The sequence below is a fragment of the Geotrypetes seraphini genome, chromosome 12, assembly GCF_902459505.1.
Source record: "Geotrypetes seraphini chromosome 12, aGeoSer1.1, whole genome shotgun sequence".
Classification (NCBI taxonomy): domain Eukaryota; kingdom Metazoa; phylum Chordata; class Amphibia; order Gymnophiona; family Dermophiidae; genus Geotrypetes; species Geotrypetes seraphini.
Window position 1 is genome coordinate 90,134,513 of NC_047095.1, and position 13,873 is coordinate 90,148,385.

Consider the following 13,873-nt stretch of genomic DNA (forward strand, 5'->3'; position numbering starts at 1 on the left):
TTTTCCACTTACTGGCTCTCTAATAAATTTCACTTAACGTGTGTTCTTCCCAGGACCTTTTGAAAGGGCACACTGCCTGGCCGATTTTACTGACCATCTGGCAAAGCAGAAAACCAGAAAACTTACCCCCTCTTCTATTGAACTGCACTAGCAGTTTGTAGCGCAGAGAGCCGCGCTGATCCCGACGCTCATAGGAACTCTATGAGCATCAGGAGCAGCGCGGGGCTTTCAGCGCAGCTCCCTGCGCTAGAAAACTGCTAGTGCAGTTTAATAGAAAAGGCCTTATGTTACTATTTACACTTCAATATCCTCACAGTGGTCATTTTAGCAGCTCACTCCTTTCTTATTTTCAGTCCTATTGTAGAGTGATGTGCTGAATTATTGATTATACTGGATTCAAGAATATTACATGCATAGGTGTTGCTATGAGGTGGCATGTAGTGGCAAGTGCCACACCAATAAAATGGCTTACCAACTCTTTGCCAATCCAATTTTGCCAGGCATGTGGGTTGGCATCTCCCACCTACCTTCTCCATGAGATCCAGCATCTCTCCCTCTTCCTCCTTCTGTACCCCAACCCTACGCAGTCCAGTAACTCTCTATTCCCTTCCTCCACCTCACCATTGGTCCTCCAATCTTTGGATATGTTGTCATTAAGGCAAGGCCACCTCCGTGCAAATCATTTGCATGCAAACATTTTTTTTTAAGTTCATGAAAAATTTTATTGAATTTCAATAACATAACAGAGCACTTCGATCGCTGCCTGAAAATTGGCCAACAGCAATCCTGCGGAGGAGAGGAGAATCAGTCAACAGTGATCCAGTCGGTATCTTTAGTGCATCTAGCCCTTAGAGAGCCAAGTCATGAGGGGGAAGCAGGGATCCCACTGTCTGTTCTGCACAGGGGTCATGGCCTCCCCAAAATTTGGCAGTCAGAGGAGTCAGTTATGGGCGGCTCTTCTCTCCCACTTACCTCCATCCCACCTGCTGTGATTTTAAGTCTGGGCAGTTGCCACACAGCATCAGCAAGTAGGCCTACCCCGGAAGTGTTCATTCTGCAGCAATGCTTGTTGCTGCTGCATGGCGACTGCCCAAAGATTTAAAATTACAGTGACTAGGAGAAGGTGAGGGAGGGAGTCGGGAGCTGGAGAGAGACATACTGCAGGATCCTGCCGGGCGGAGTTCTTGGGAACTCTGCTGCCTATGCTTGGGGGTATCAGAGAGAATAAGAGAGACTGGGTAAAGTCTGGGGAGTACATCAGAAAGAGTACGTAGACTGGGGTGATGGCTGCAAGTAGATGAGAAACTGGATGAAGGCTGGGAGGGCAGTACTTGAGAATGAGAGGAAGATTAGGTGATGGATGAGGATGGGACAACACACTGTTGAATTTTGCCACTATTTGACATAACGTGGCAAAATACGATGGCGCGTGTTTTGGCTTTACAAATGTTACAAAATATAAAATGTGGCTCGATAGGAAAAGGTTGGATAAGCCTGGCAAAGTGCATAACAGCTAATGAGCTATACCAATGGATTGCTCATGGACATGTCATGACCGTTCTGTCCAGCAATGCTCACACCTTATACTGTAGAATAGTATCAGATACAGGCATTCAGTGCACCAAACTATGCCTGCCATTGACCTGGGATAAACTGTCAAACTCAGGTTTCGGTACACCAAAGCAGTTCTGTGCTACTATTCTATAACAGGTTAGGCATGCGTTTCTTTGTCATGCCAACATTTCGGTGCCACTTTCGAGAATTACCTCCTTAGAGCCTAGTGTGGCACAGTGGTTAAAACTACAGCCTCAGCACCCTGAGGTTGGGGGCTCAAACCCACACTGCTCCTTGTGACCTTGAGCAAGTCACTTAATCCCCCCCCACTGCCCCAGGTACATTAGATAGATTGTGACCCCACCAGAACAGGGAAAATGAAAACCATTCTGAGCTCCCTTGGGAGAACGGTATAGAAAATTGAATAAATAAATAAAACAGTGTAACCATCTGAGGGCTACTTTTACTAAGCTGCGTTAGGGCTTTAACACGCGGAATAGCACGCGCTACAATGTCACGTGCGCTAGATGCTAACGCCAGCATTGAGCTGGCATTAGTTCTAGCCACATAGTGTGGTGTTAGCGCGCACTAATCTGCTGCGTGCGCTAAAAACGCTAGCGCACCTTAGTAAAAGGAGCCCCGAGTGTATTTTATTCATGAATATTTTGCAATGCATGTTTTCAGTGAAGGTAACGTATATTCCCCACTACATATATATAGTAAATCCCTTTTGTAATATTTAATCCTAATGCTATCTTTCCTCTGAAGAAACATAAGGCCACAAAGCCTAAAATGCCTTGCGAGGAAATGAGCAGGTTAAGCACAACTCACCGTATTCCTTCTAAAACAGGCCTAGTACCTAATACTGTACCTCCTCCCATGCAGCATCTCTGTGAACTACAGGTCTCCTTTATTTCCTTCAGATCTTCCTCAAGTTTTCTCAGCCTTTCCAACAGCTCCCTGAACTTTGCAGAGCTGTCACAGTCCGTCTTGGGAGTCTGGACCCGAATCTTGTGCCTGAAGATGATGTTCTGCTCCTCGCCTTCCTCCTCTCCTCCAGGAGTCAGCAGCACAGCTTCATCATCACCCAGTGGCAAAGCGTCTGCGTCCACCTTAATTTGGGATGTCTTGGGAAAGTCAAGCTTGTAGACATGGCTGAAGGTGACTCCCTTTTCACTGGTGCAGTTTTGGGTGCTAAGGGGCTGAGCATGTGCTTGTCGGAGAGCACAGCAGAAGAAGACGCCCAAAGGGAGGGCAAGCATGTTGCAAAGGGTCATCCTGCTTCTCCTCATACCAGCAATAGTAGTGTGGCACATTGTCCAATAAAGCTGGAAGCTCTTTGCAAAGAGCAATAAAAGAAAAGAAAAAGTATGATATCATAATGTTGCAAGAAAACATTCTCTGCTGAAAATTATCCCCTATGTAAATACAGGCCTGATATTCAAGAGAGTTTTATCCAGGCAAAAGAGGATCGGAGGGACTATTTAGTGGCATTTAACCAGCTAGTCCTGTTAATTATCTCTTCTGACTGCTATGGCACTGTGCAGTGCCAGGGTGATCTGGGGATCCCAGAAGCTAACCAGACAAATAAGACCACTTAAATGGCAGTCTTAATTTTGCTCAGTTTAGATATCTGGGTACGGGTCTGAATATTGGCCTTACCCACATAACTTCCAGTACACCACTCACGTTGATATTCAATACTGGTACCTGGACATTGGCCTTGCATTGGATTTCCAAGTCTAATTTAGCTGGTGGCAGAGAGCATTTCAAAAATGCTCATCACCACTGGCTGGATATTGCCCGGTAACCATTCTGATTGGCCAGTGTTATACATGGTAGAGCCCAGGGAAAAGGTTTAAGGTTTTTTTGCATTTGATCTACTGCCTGTAACACTATAGAGAGCAAAGTGGTTCACAAAGAACAGGAAATCAGTCTATTCAGAAATTTGAGAGGGGTTCTAAGATCCACCAACAAGCTGTGCAGGCTTGGGGAGCTCCCTGTGGCATGCAAGCAGTTGTATCTCCCTAAAAGCAGTCCTGACTTTTCACCAACTACATTTTGCCACAAATTGTCACCTACAATTCCTTGTTCAGTGAATACACAAAATTTCACAATCTCCTAATGAGAGCTCAAGGTGAAAGGTCACTTTGGTCAGCCACAAAACTTAGAGACTTGAAGAAAGCACAGATGTTTTATTCAGCATATGCAGACTCCTGAGCCCCCAAGCTTTCAGCTTCAGAAGTCCCGAAACCAGGAAGTTACAGTGATATTTATATATATTCTGGCTAAACAACTCAATGCTAGAAAAAAACTTCTCATATGTTACTTTTCTTAACAATCATTGGTCCTAAGCAGGTCATTTATCTAAGCCCTGCAATCTTTCTGTTACATGTCCAGGAGGGCGGAATACAATACTGTGTATGCTGAGATAACCATAAGAAGCTAAAACGCCCAAGGTAAAACACCCAGTTCAGGCAGGCTAGAACATGAGATAAGTCAGGTCTGCAATTAAACATAATTCAGCATTTTATTAAAGAGAAAACTTAGTTCAAGACTCAAGAAAGCCAGTCCCAGACTTCTTCAAAGGCATCCCATTTTTAAAACCCTACACGGAGACAGCCCATCATACCTGAACAATCGCCTCATCCAAGCACCCAGTACCAGACACAGAAAAACGCACTCCCCATTCATACCCCCCCCAATCAAGGAAGTAAAAAGAACAAAACTACACGACGGCCTCCTAGCCACTCAAGCCGCAAGGCTGGACAACCAGATCTCCAACCTTCTGATGACCACCCCAGACTATAGGACGTTCAGAAAAGAAATAAAAACCACACTTTTCAAGAAATTCCTGAAGCAGCAATAACAACACGACCTCTAAATGCTCTTAAGATCTACAACTTACCTCTCTAGCTAATCATTGTAACTCTGTTTTTTTAAATTAACCTTTTGTAATCCGCCTTGAACCGCAAGGTAATGGCGGAATAGAAATCCCTAATGTAATGTAATGTAATGTAATGTAAATAACTTATGGGACTATTTTAAGGTCGACCAGCAATCCTGCAGCATCATTCATCTTCACATTAGAGAATGACACGGGGACAATTTTTCCCCTTACCCATAGGAACTCATTTTCCTGTTCTGTCCCGGCAAATTCATTCCATCCCTGTCCCATTTCTATAAGCTCTGTCCTCATCTGCACAAGCCTCAAACATTTTAAATCATAAGTCTTCAAGGCTTGTGTGGTTAAGGCAGAGCTTACAGGAATGGAGCAGGGACTGTGACAAAACTCACGGGGACAGGGAAATTGAGTTCCTGCAAGGATGGGGAAAAATTTGTCCCCATGTCATTCTCTATTTCACATCGCAAGTCCCTGTAAGGCAGAGCTCTCTGAGAAGCTCTGTAAGTTATATTTAAAATCTGTCTGGATAGAGGCAATGTGCTTCAGTTCTCAATAGTCTCTGACCTACTTACTGGCAGTGTACCTGAAAATTTGTTTCACTGTTGTTTTTTTTTTAAATAGCTGGTGATTTTTGTTCTTAACAAAATTGCCTCAATTTTATGAGGCTTTCATTGACAAAATCCCACTAATGCACTTTCTGGCCATAAAGCTAAAAAGCAGCAGTTATAAATGTTTGTTTTCAAGTATTTGATTTTCTCAAAGCCAAGGAGAAGATGGGACCCTAGAGCTTTTTTTTTTTTTTTTTTCGCTATGCTAGCATATGACTTTATAATATAGTTTTGCTTGCTCAAATGTGGCCTTTCAATTTGCCACAGACTGGTTTGGAATGTTTCTGGGCAGGAAAACTATGAAAGATGCCAAAGACCAGATCAGAGATGAAAAATTTCTGAACTTAGCACTTCTGTCAAGCCTAATGACAGACATAAGCAAAGTTCTGGCTTCTGGATTCCATCCATAATGGCTTTCCCTATTATACTAGTTGATGTCACTGGTTATGTATTTAAGGGCTAGCATATCCCTGTTATACCTATTTTTGTATATTTTTTAACCACCATAACATACTATTTAGAAAAATAGCTTTCTTCTCAGTACTGAGACTAGTTATTATGGTAGAATGTAAGTGGCATTTTAGTTAGATAATATTATATTCCTCAAGTCCATCGGGAGAGGAAAGCTATTGGACTTGAAAGCTCAGGTACACCAGCATCATCAGGATAATTCTTGTGGTAGCCCAATATAAAAGTTGATACATTACACAGGGAAAGTGAACTCTATGCAGTTTTTATTTATTTAGTCTATTAGCCCATCCTCCCAAAGGAGCTCAGAACAGGTTACAAATCAGGTACTCAAGTCCTAGTACGCTCACAGTCTATCTAATGCAGTGGTTTCCAACCCTGTCCTGGAGGATCACCAGCCAGTCAGGTTTTCAGGATAGCCCTAATGAATATACATGGAGCAGATATGTATGCATGTCACCTTCATTATATGCAAATCTCTCTCATGCATATTCATTAGGGTTATCCCAAAAACCTGACTGGCTGGTGGTCCTCTAGGACAGGGTTGGGAACCACTGATCTAATGTACTAGGGGCAGTGGAAAAATAAGTGATGTGTCTAGGGTTACAAGGAGCAGCGCTTCATAAAGAGTCAAGTCCACTTTCCCTATGTTTAGAATCACCAAATGGCTCCAGAAAAAGGAGGACGGATTCAGACATCCAGGTTTTACTTCCATTGTATCTCCTCCCATACAGCAATCCGTCCTCCTTTTTCTGGAGCCATATGGTAGCCCTACCTATGTTACAAAATAGAGATATAACACCCCACCCTCCCCCATTGAGGATCAGGATTGGGAATTTCTCTTCTGTTACCAGTAGTGGGAAAGTGAAAGAAAATCCATGATGATGTCATTAGTTGCCAAGGGAAAACTGTAGCGGAAGCTTGCTCGGGGATTAGTTCCTTTTGTCAAAGGAAAGGGGCGGGGTGATGAGTAGAATAAAAAGTGAATATTGTGTTTGTTCTGATATCTGTATTTTTCTGTACTTTAAACCCAATAAAAGTTGTTGAACTAAAAAAAAAGAATAAAAAGTGAAAACAGGGGCGATAAGGAGTATTTGCCTCCCTGCCTCCCACCAAGATTAAAGGGAGAAATGGAGGACCTCAGACCTCAACTGGCAAAAAAGGAGGGAAATAGGAGTAAGTGGACTTTTGCTCTAATACAGAAGGGTGGAATCAAATCCCTAACTCAAAAACAGGAGAGGGTAGAAAAAGAGACTGGATCCTAAAGGGAGAGGAAGCCTCAGGTTCGGGAACAGGAAATCAGAGAGTCCTGTTCCTCAAAAGAGTGACAGCAGCGGTTGGGGAATATAAAGGGACATTCCCCCTTAAAGCACTAGAGCCAGACATTTGTGCAGAGTTCCTACATGAAGGAGGAGAAAGAATAAGACAAACCCCCTATTGAGGTCTGGAAAGGGATTGTGTGTAGAGAGAAGAAATGATTGTTGAAATATTAAAGCGAACATTTGAAGAAGAGAAGAGAAAACTGCATACCCTCTTCTAGATAACATCAAACCGTAAATACGAGGCATAGTTATGCCCTGAAGTGAGCATCCTTAGGCTTGTTATATTTGTTTCATTTTCTGCCATTACAGTAAGAGAGAAACTTGTTTGATATACTTTGGGTGTGGTGTGGATTTTTAAAATTTATTGACATAGCTGATTGTAGTATCCTGACAAAACAAAATTCATCCTCCTCGAAAATAGCAAAACCCCAACCATAACAAACCTAGCAATAAACTTTATCACATACACCATTCGACCCACTCTAAAACTTCTGGGAATGCTGATAGGCAGAGGCTGTACCATGCAACCACAAATCAACAAAACAATACAAAAATCATTTGCAGTCATGAGAAACCTAAGACAAGTTCGAAAATTCTTTGACATAAAACAATTCCAGCTAATGGTCCAATCTCTAGTCCTTGGTCTACTAGACTACTGCAACATCCTCTATCTCCCTTGCCCTGCAACCATGATAAAACAACTACAAACAGTACAAAATACAGCTCTAAGACTTATCTATTCACTGAGGAAATAGACCATATCAAAACGGCATACCTCGACTCACACTGACTCCCAATACAAGTAAGAATACTTTTCAAATTCTACTGCCTACTATTCAAAGTCATAAACGGAGACAGCCCAGTCTACTGGAACCGACTAATTCAAACCACCACAACCAGACAGGAGAACCCATGCACCATTCACGCACCCTCCAATCAAAAACGTCAAATGAAAAAAAATGTACAATGCCCTCCTAGCCACCCAAGCAGCAAAACTAGACCACCAACTCTCCAACTTACTGATCTCGACCGCAAACTACAAAACCTATAGAAAAGAAATAAAAACCCTGCTATTCAAAAACTACATAAAGACAAACTAACACAGCAAGATCCATCTCAAGCCCCATTTGCAATCCATTTCACCCTTTAGCACCTACGAAAATGTCCAGACAACTCCTAATGTACTCCTAAATGTCCTGACAACTCATATGTAATCCGCCTTGAACCGCAATGTAATGGCAGAATAGAAATCACTAATGTAATGTAATGCTTCTCCAGTCTCCCAAAGACACTTCCAGCCTTGGTCTGCGCCCTGAACTATAAATTGAACTATATACCCCTCATGCTTGACAGGGCCTTAAGGTTAAGGCCTAGGTGAATTATTCCACAGGGATAGGGTTACATAGATAATCGAAAAATTGAGGAGATTTTTGATACACAGCAAATTTATTGGGGGGTGAGGAGTCTATGTGCAGTTGTCTGGTTCCATTAACTATTGAACACTGTGTTCTGTGAGTTAATTGTAACAGCACTGTAGGATTCATTATAATTAGTAACACAGTAGATGATGGCAGATAAGGTGCAATTCTCCCACTCAGTCTGGCCTATTTTCCCATCTACGCAGTCCTTTCTAAAATGTAGCCCAAATACAGCAATTCCTCTGCTGCTGTGGAGTTCTATTCAGAATCTGTTCCAAAAAAAGACATCCAAAACACTCAGGAAACAATTCCAGAATGTGTTTTCTTAATCAGTTGGTGTGGTTGTACCCTTATCACCGTAATGTGTGATTTAGTATCTGGCTCTTCTTTCTGTATCTCCTCACTCACTACAATGTCCTCTTTAAACTGGTAGACAATGGAGGGGTGTACTTTGAAGAGTCCCTTCCCCCTTTATACCTTCTCCCTTGCCCTTCTCCCATCCCTTCCTCTTCTTGTGCTGTTCTGCCGTGTTTTGACCTAGGCAACTTGGGGTCCCTTTATTCCTCTGCCATCCCTGCTCTGCTTCTTTTCCTGCCCTGCTTCTTTTCCTGCCCTGTTATTACCTCATCTCTTACCACCTCTATCTGTAAAGCAGTATGCTGCCTCCTCCTTCCGGTGGCCTACTCTCTCCTTCATGAAAGCATGGGACAGGCATGTGGGATCTTTAGGGAGAGGAGGAGATAATGAATGCTGGACAGACTGGATGGGCCATTTGGCCTCGATCTGCCATCATGTTTCTATGTTTCTGACAATACAATAGGTAGTTCTACCGTGCAAAATCCCATGTGAGTTTTATGCAGTTTAATAATAATCCTATATAATAAAATCCTAGCCGCGCATGCGCACTCCAACTTTCGTGTTCTGTATTCCCTGTTCCATGTTCTGTAGGTCCATGGCCAAGCAGGAGTGCGCATGCGCGAGTCCCCAGCTCCTACCTACACTCGCAGCACTGGCCGCCATTGCTGGACTCCCTGCTCTTCGGTAACTCAGTTCTCCCGACGTCTTGCCGCCCCTCCCCCTTCCCGTGGTCCCGACTCCAAACCTGCCTACTCCAGCAGCCTGCAGTACTCTGCACACGCTGCTTCGGGCCCTTCTACTGCCCTGATTTACTCTGGCATGTCTCTGATGACATCATCAGAGACGCGGCAGAGTAAATCAGGGCAGTAGAAGGCCCCGAAGCAGCGTGTGCAGAGTGCTGCAGGCTGGAGTCGGCAGGTTTGTCGGGACCGCGGGAAGGAAAGGGAAGGGGGGGTGGCAACGGACTAAAGAAGCTGCCTAGACCGTGAGAAGGGAAAGGGGGGAAGGGAAAACGCCTCTGCTGCACAGGGAAGAGGTGTGGAGGGAGGGAAATGGAGAGGGAGGGATTGCTGCTGTGGCTGCACAGGGAAGTGGGGGGGAGAGAGATGCTGCTGCATAGGAGGCTGGGAGAGAGACAGACAGATAGAAAGAAAGACAGACAGCGGGAGGAAGGGAGACAGAAAGAAAAGAAGAAAGACACAGGGGCAGGGAGAGACAGAAAGACAGACAGACAAAGGGGGCCAGGGAGAGAGACAGACAGAAAGAAAGACAGCGGGAGGGAGAGAGAGACAGAAATAAAGAAAGACAGACAGACATATATTCTAGCACCCGTTAATGTAACGGGCTTAATGACTAGTAATAATAATAATAACTTTATTCTTCTATACCGCCACAATCTTGCGACTTCTAGGCGGTTTACATTCAAGAGAGCTGGACATTCAGCGATTTAAAAGGAGTACAGAGTACAGAGACTTTAAGAAATTGAAATTACAAAATATACTGTTTGCTAAGAAAAAAAGAGGAAATTACAATATATAGTTTGTTTAGAGATTCAAAAAAAAAAAAAAAAAACCCAGCGAAAATTACAATATATAGTTTGTTTAGAGATTCAGATGTATTAGAAGAAAGGTCCTGAAATTACAAATGCTGCAGTTTAAAGAAGCTGGGCATACCCAGGAAAGCTACAATCATACAGTAATTAATAACTACCCTGTTTCCCCAAAATAAGACACTGTCTTATATTAATTTTGGGTCCAAAAAATGCATTAGGGCTTATTTTCGGGGGATGTCTTTATTTTTTCCTCTCCTCCATCTCAATTCTTCCTCTTTCCTTTCTCCCCTCCCACCCCCCCACCCCCCCACCCCATGTGCAGCATCTTTCCTCCCCTGTCACCCATCCCCTTGTGCAGCATCTTTCTATCCCTCCCTTCCATTCCCTTGTACAGCAGAACCCCACTGCCCCTCCCACCATAAGACTGACCTACCTCCGTTCCAAGGCCTCAAAAAACCCAGCAGTGACGGCAGCTGTTTTTGGAGGACTCAGAGCGGAGGTAAATCAGGTCTCACCGGGGTGGGGGATCGCTGAATTGATGAGTCTAATTTTCTCGGTGAATTGGGCAGCACTAGTGTCAGGGATGGAGTCAGGAAGTGTCGGGTTCATTCGGGGGTCAGTCTTAACTAGGGCTTATTTTTGGGGTAGGGCTTATATTAGGAACATATTTAAAAATCATGCTAGGACTTATTTTCGGCATAGGTCTTATTTTCAGAGAAACAGGGTATTATCTGGCAATGCTTTGTTAAGATAATTTATTTAAAAAGTAAAAAAAAAAAGTTTTGAGAACCCTTCTAAAAGAATTATAATGAGTGAATCCTAATGCTTGATGGTAACGAAACATAGAAATATGACAGCAGATAAAGGCCAATGGCCCATCCTGTCTGCCCATCCACAGCGTCCACTATCTCCTCTCCTTAAGCGATCCCACGTGCCTGTCCTATGCTTTCTTTGAATTCAGACACAGTTTTTGTCTCCACCACCAATAAGTAGATTGGTAGGAAAACAAACCATTGAAAACAGTTTTTATAGACTACTCGTTTTGGACTTGCATAAAGTAACAAGAAACGTAATCTGCCCTCCGAGTCCTCTGAGTGAGATTAACAAGGCTTGCCAAATACTCTGGCTAATAACCGTGAAGAATAAGAGAGGTCATGGTATACAGTTTGAAAATGACACGATCCTTGACAGGGAGCCAATGCAATCTCAGCAATAGTGGAGGAGCTGTTTCGAATCTAGATGATTTATATATCAGCCGAGCCACTGTATTCTGCAGCGTCTGCAGATTTTTCAATCAAGCCTTCAGTTGATCCTATAAAAATGATGCTGCAATAATCTATATGAGATTATAATAATGCCTGGACACTACTTCCCATCTCTCTTTCTACCCATATTTTTGCTTCTCATGCCACATCTTCCAAAAATTACTGGCTGCAGATACAAGACTTTTTTGGATAGGACTCTTGCATTTCAAGCAAGTAAGCAGCAGTCCTGGTGGGGTAATTGTATTGGTGGAGTTATGCTGTCTTATGGTGCATTTCGAAAAGTAATTAAATCAGCGTTGTTTGATAAATTCATTTCCTAAATGTGGATATTACTGTTAACAAAATTTTACATTGAACATATTTAAGAAACTTGTTGTATTTTAATTATTTGTATTGTATTTCGCTGATTGTCCAGCCTTCTTTTGTGTAAACCGCCTAGAAATTGTTTGATTATGGCGGTATAGAAGAATAAAGTTATGTTATGTTTTAGGTCCATACACAAAAGGAGCTGCTTAGCACGTTCCATGCTCCATTGTCTCACCAACCCATAGGGATGCACCTCTGGGGCCATGACGCAATAAATTTTTTACCCAACACAGCATATAGACAGCTGGAGGGCAGGGCTAGAAATGGGTTTGTTTAGTTTATTCAACCATAAATGTGTTCCGCTGCCATGCACCAGCCATATCCTCTTAACCCACTCTTGCAAGACCCTTGTTCACCCTTGCTGAACAAAACCAACTCAACCATTCACTTCCCTCACTCCCACAGACCAGGTAAAGGAAAAGTAGCATAGAAAAGGAAAACAAGGCACAAAACGGATCATGCCAGCCTCTGCTCTTTTAACCTCTTCTTTCCTACGGTTTAGTTGCTCTCCTACTCCCCCCCCTCAGAACAGACAATTAACTCTTACTTTTTCTGTGGATACGTTTTACTACAAAAAAAACCCCAAAACAATGCACATAGCACTCAGGGGAATTCTGCGCAAAAATATTGCACAACCATTCTGACTATTTTAAAAAATTGTGGTGAAGAAATTCTCTTCAAGCAACAAAATGTCCAACAGGACAATGAACCCACAGGTATAAACAACACAAAAAAAAAGTGGGAACGGACAATGAACACTCCACCGAAGATCACTGATGTAAAACCAACTTGGTTTTTTTTTTTCAATGAAGGACACATGCAACAGCTGTGGACCTGACACAGCACTGTGTTTCAGCATCGGAACAACGCCTGCATCAGGGGGTCACTGTACATAAACATATAAGAAAATGGTCATGCCATATAAAATTGATTACTTAAAAAAAAAACTTTCATAAAGACTGAAAACCTCCCCACCCCAACTTTCTCCCTCCTCGGCTCAACCCTCCTTAGCAATTTTATTGTCGGGTTCAACCCTCCACAACTTTCTGTCTATCCCCATCTTTGCTTGATCTCCCTCCTACCCAACCCCCAACCCCCTCCCCCCTACAGGTTTCTCTGCCACCTAGCCAGGGTGGATTACCACTACCACCACCACCTCAGTTTTCTCTCTGTCCAACAGTTCTTTCTCTCCCTCTCTATGCCCCTCCCCCGTTCTGTCTCTCACCCTACTCTCAGCAAGACACCAGACTCTTTCTCTGCTCGCCCCCAGTTCTTTCTCCCTACAGTTCTTTCTTTGTCCCTAAACTCTTTATTTTTCCCCATACAGATGTCTAGCTCTCTTTCTTCCCTCACTCAGGCACATACCCCTGGCTCTCTTTACAGACTAGATTTGCTGGGATTACATCGTAAACATGAATTCTTGGAAAATAATATAAGAAAGTTAAATTTAAGATTCTTGAACTTTCCACCGATGACCATATGTCTTCTAGGGGCTTTTTCAAGAAATATATGGAGGACATATTGAAAATGGTCTCAGAAGATTACCCCCACTGAATACTATGGTATTTTATTTTCAATATAAGAAATGGCAGACTTTGGGACAGTCTGCAGGTGAAAGGATTTTAGCTGTTTGACCTGCTAATGAAGTAGTGGAATAATGAGCTAATCTACTTGTGTCATTTGTATTTGAGACTGACAGAAATAATTTTTGAATTTGTTTTTTCAACATAAGTCTAAATTCTTTCTATGGAGAAATGTGTGGTGTTTTCCTGACATGTTCCTGAGCTTGTGAACTAAAGTGCTTCAAAATAATTACGTTTTCTTTTTGAGATTTCCAATAAAATGTTTAGTGAATTTTGCTCATGTGTGATTCGAGTTTTTTGACCCTAAACAATTACAAATTTTTCTACAACAACTACAGATTGCTTGTCAGTTAGTGGCATCTACTCCTGTCTAAACTTAACAAGCCAATGTAAATTCAAAAGTTCACTGTAATGTCGCTGTATACAGTCTCTTCCCTTGTAAACCACTTAGAACTGTTTGTGGTATGGCAGTATA

General features: G+C 42.7%; 1 protein-coding gene across 3 annotated transcripts in view; it reads right to left on the reverse strand.

The window, feature by feature from the left end:
* Positions 1–13,873, reverse strand: part of TNN (tenascin N) — a 95,380-nt gene that overhangs the window by 75,086 nt on the left and 6,421 nt on the right. For all 3 annotated transcript variants that reach the window (XM_033916171.1, XM_033916169.1, XM_033916170.1), the window contains exon 2: positions 2,426–2,891. In XM_033916171.1, coding sequence (XP_033772062.1) covers positions 2,426–2,870 — 445 coding nt within the window. In that variant the 5' untranslated portion in view covers positions 2,871–2,891. The remainder of the gene's footprint in view (positions 1–2,425; positions 2,892–13,873) is intronic.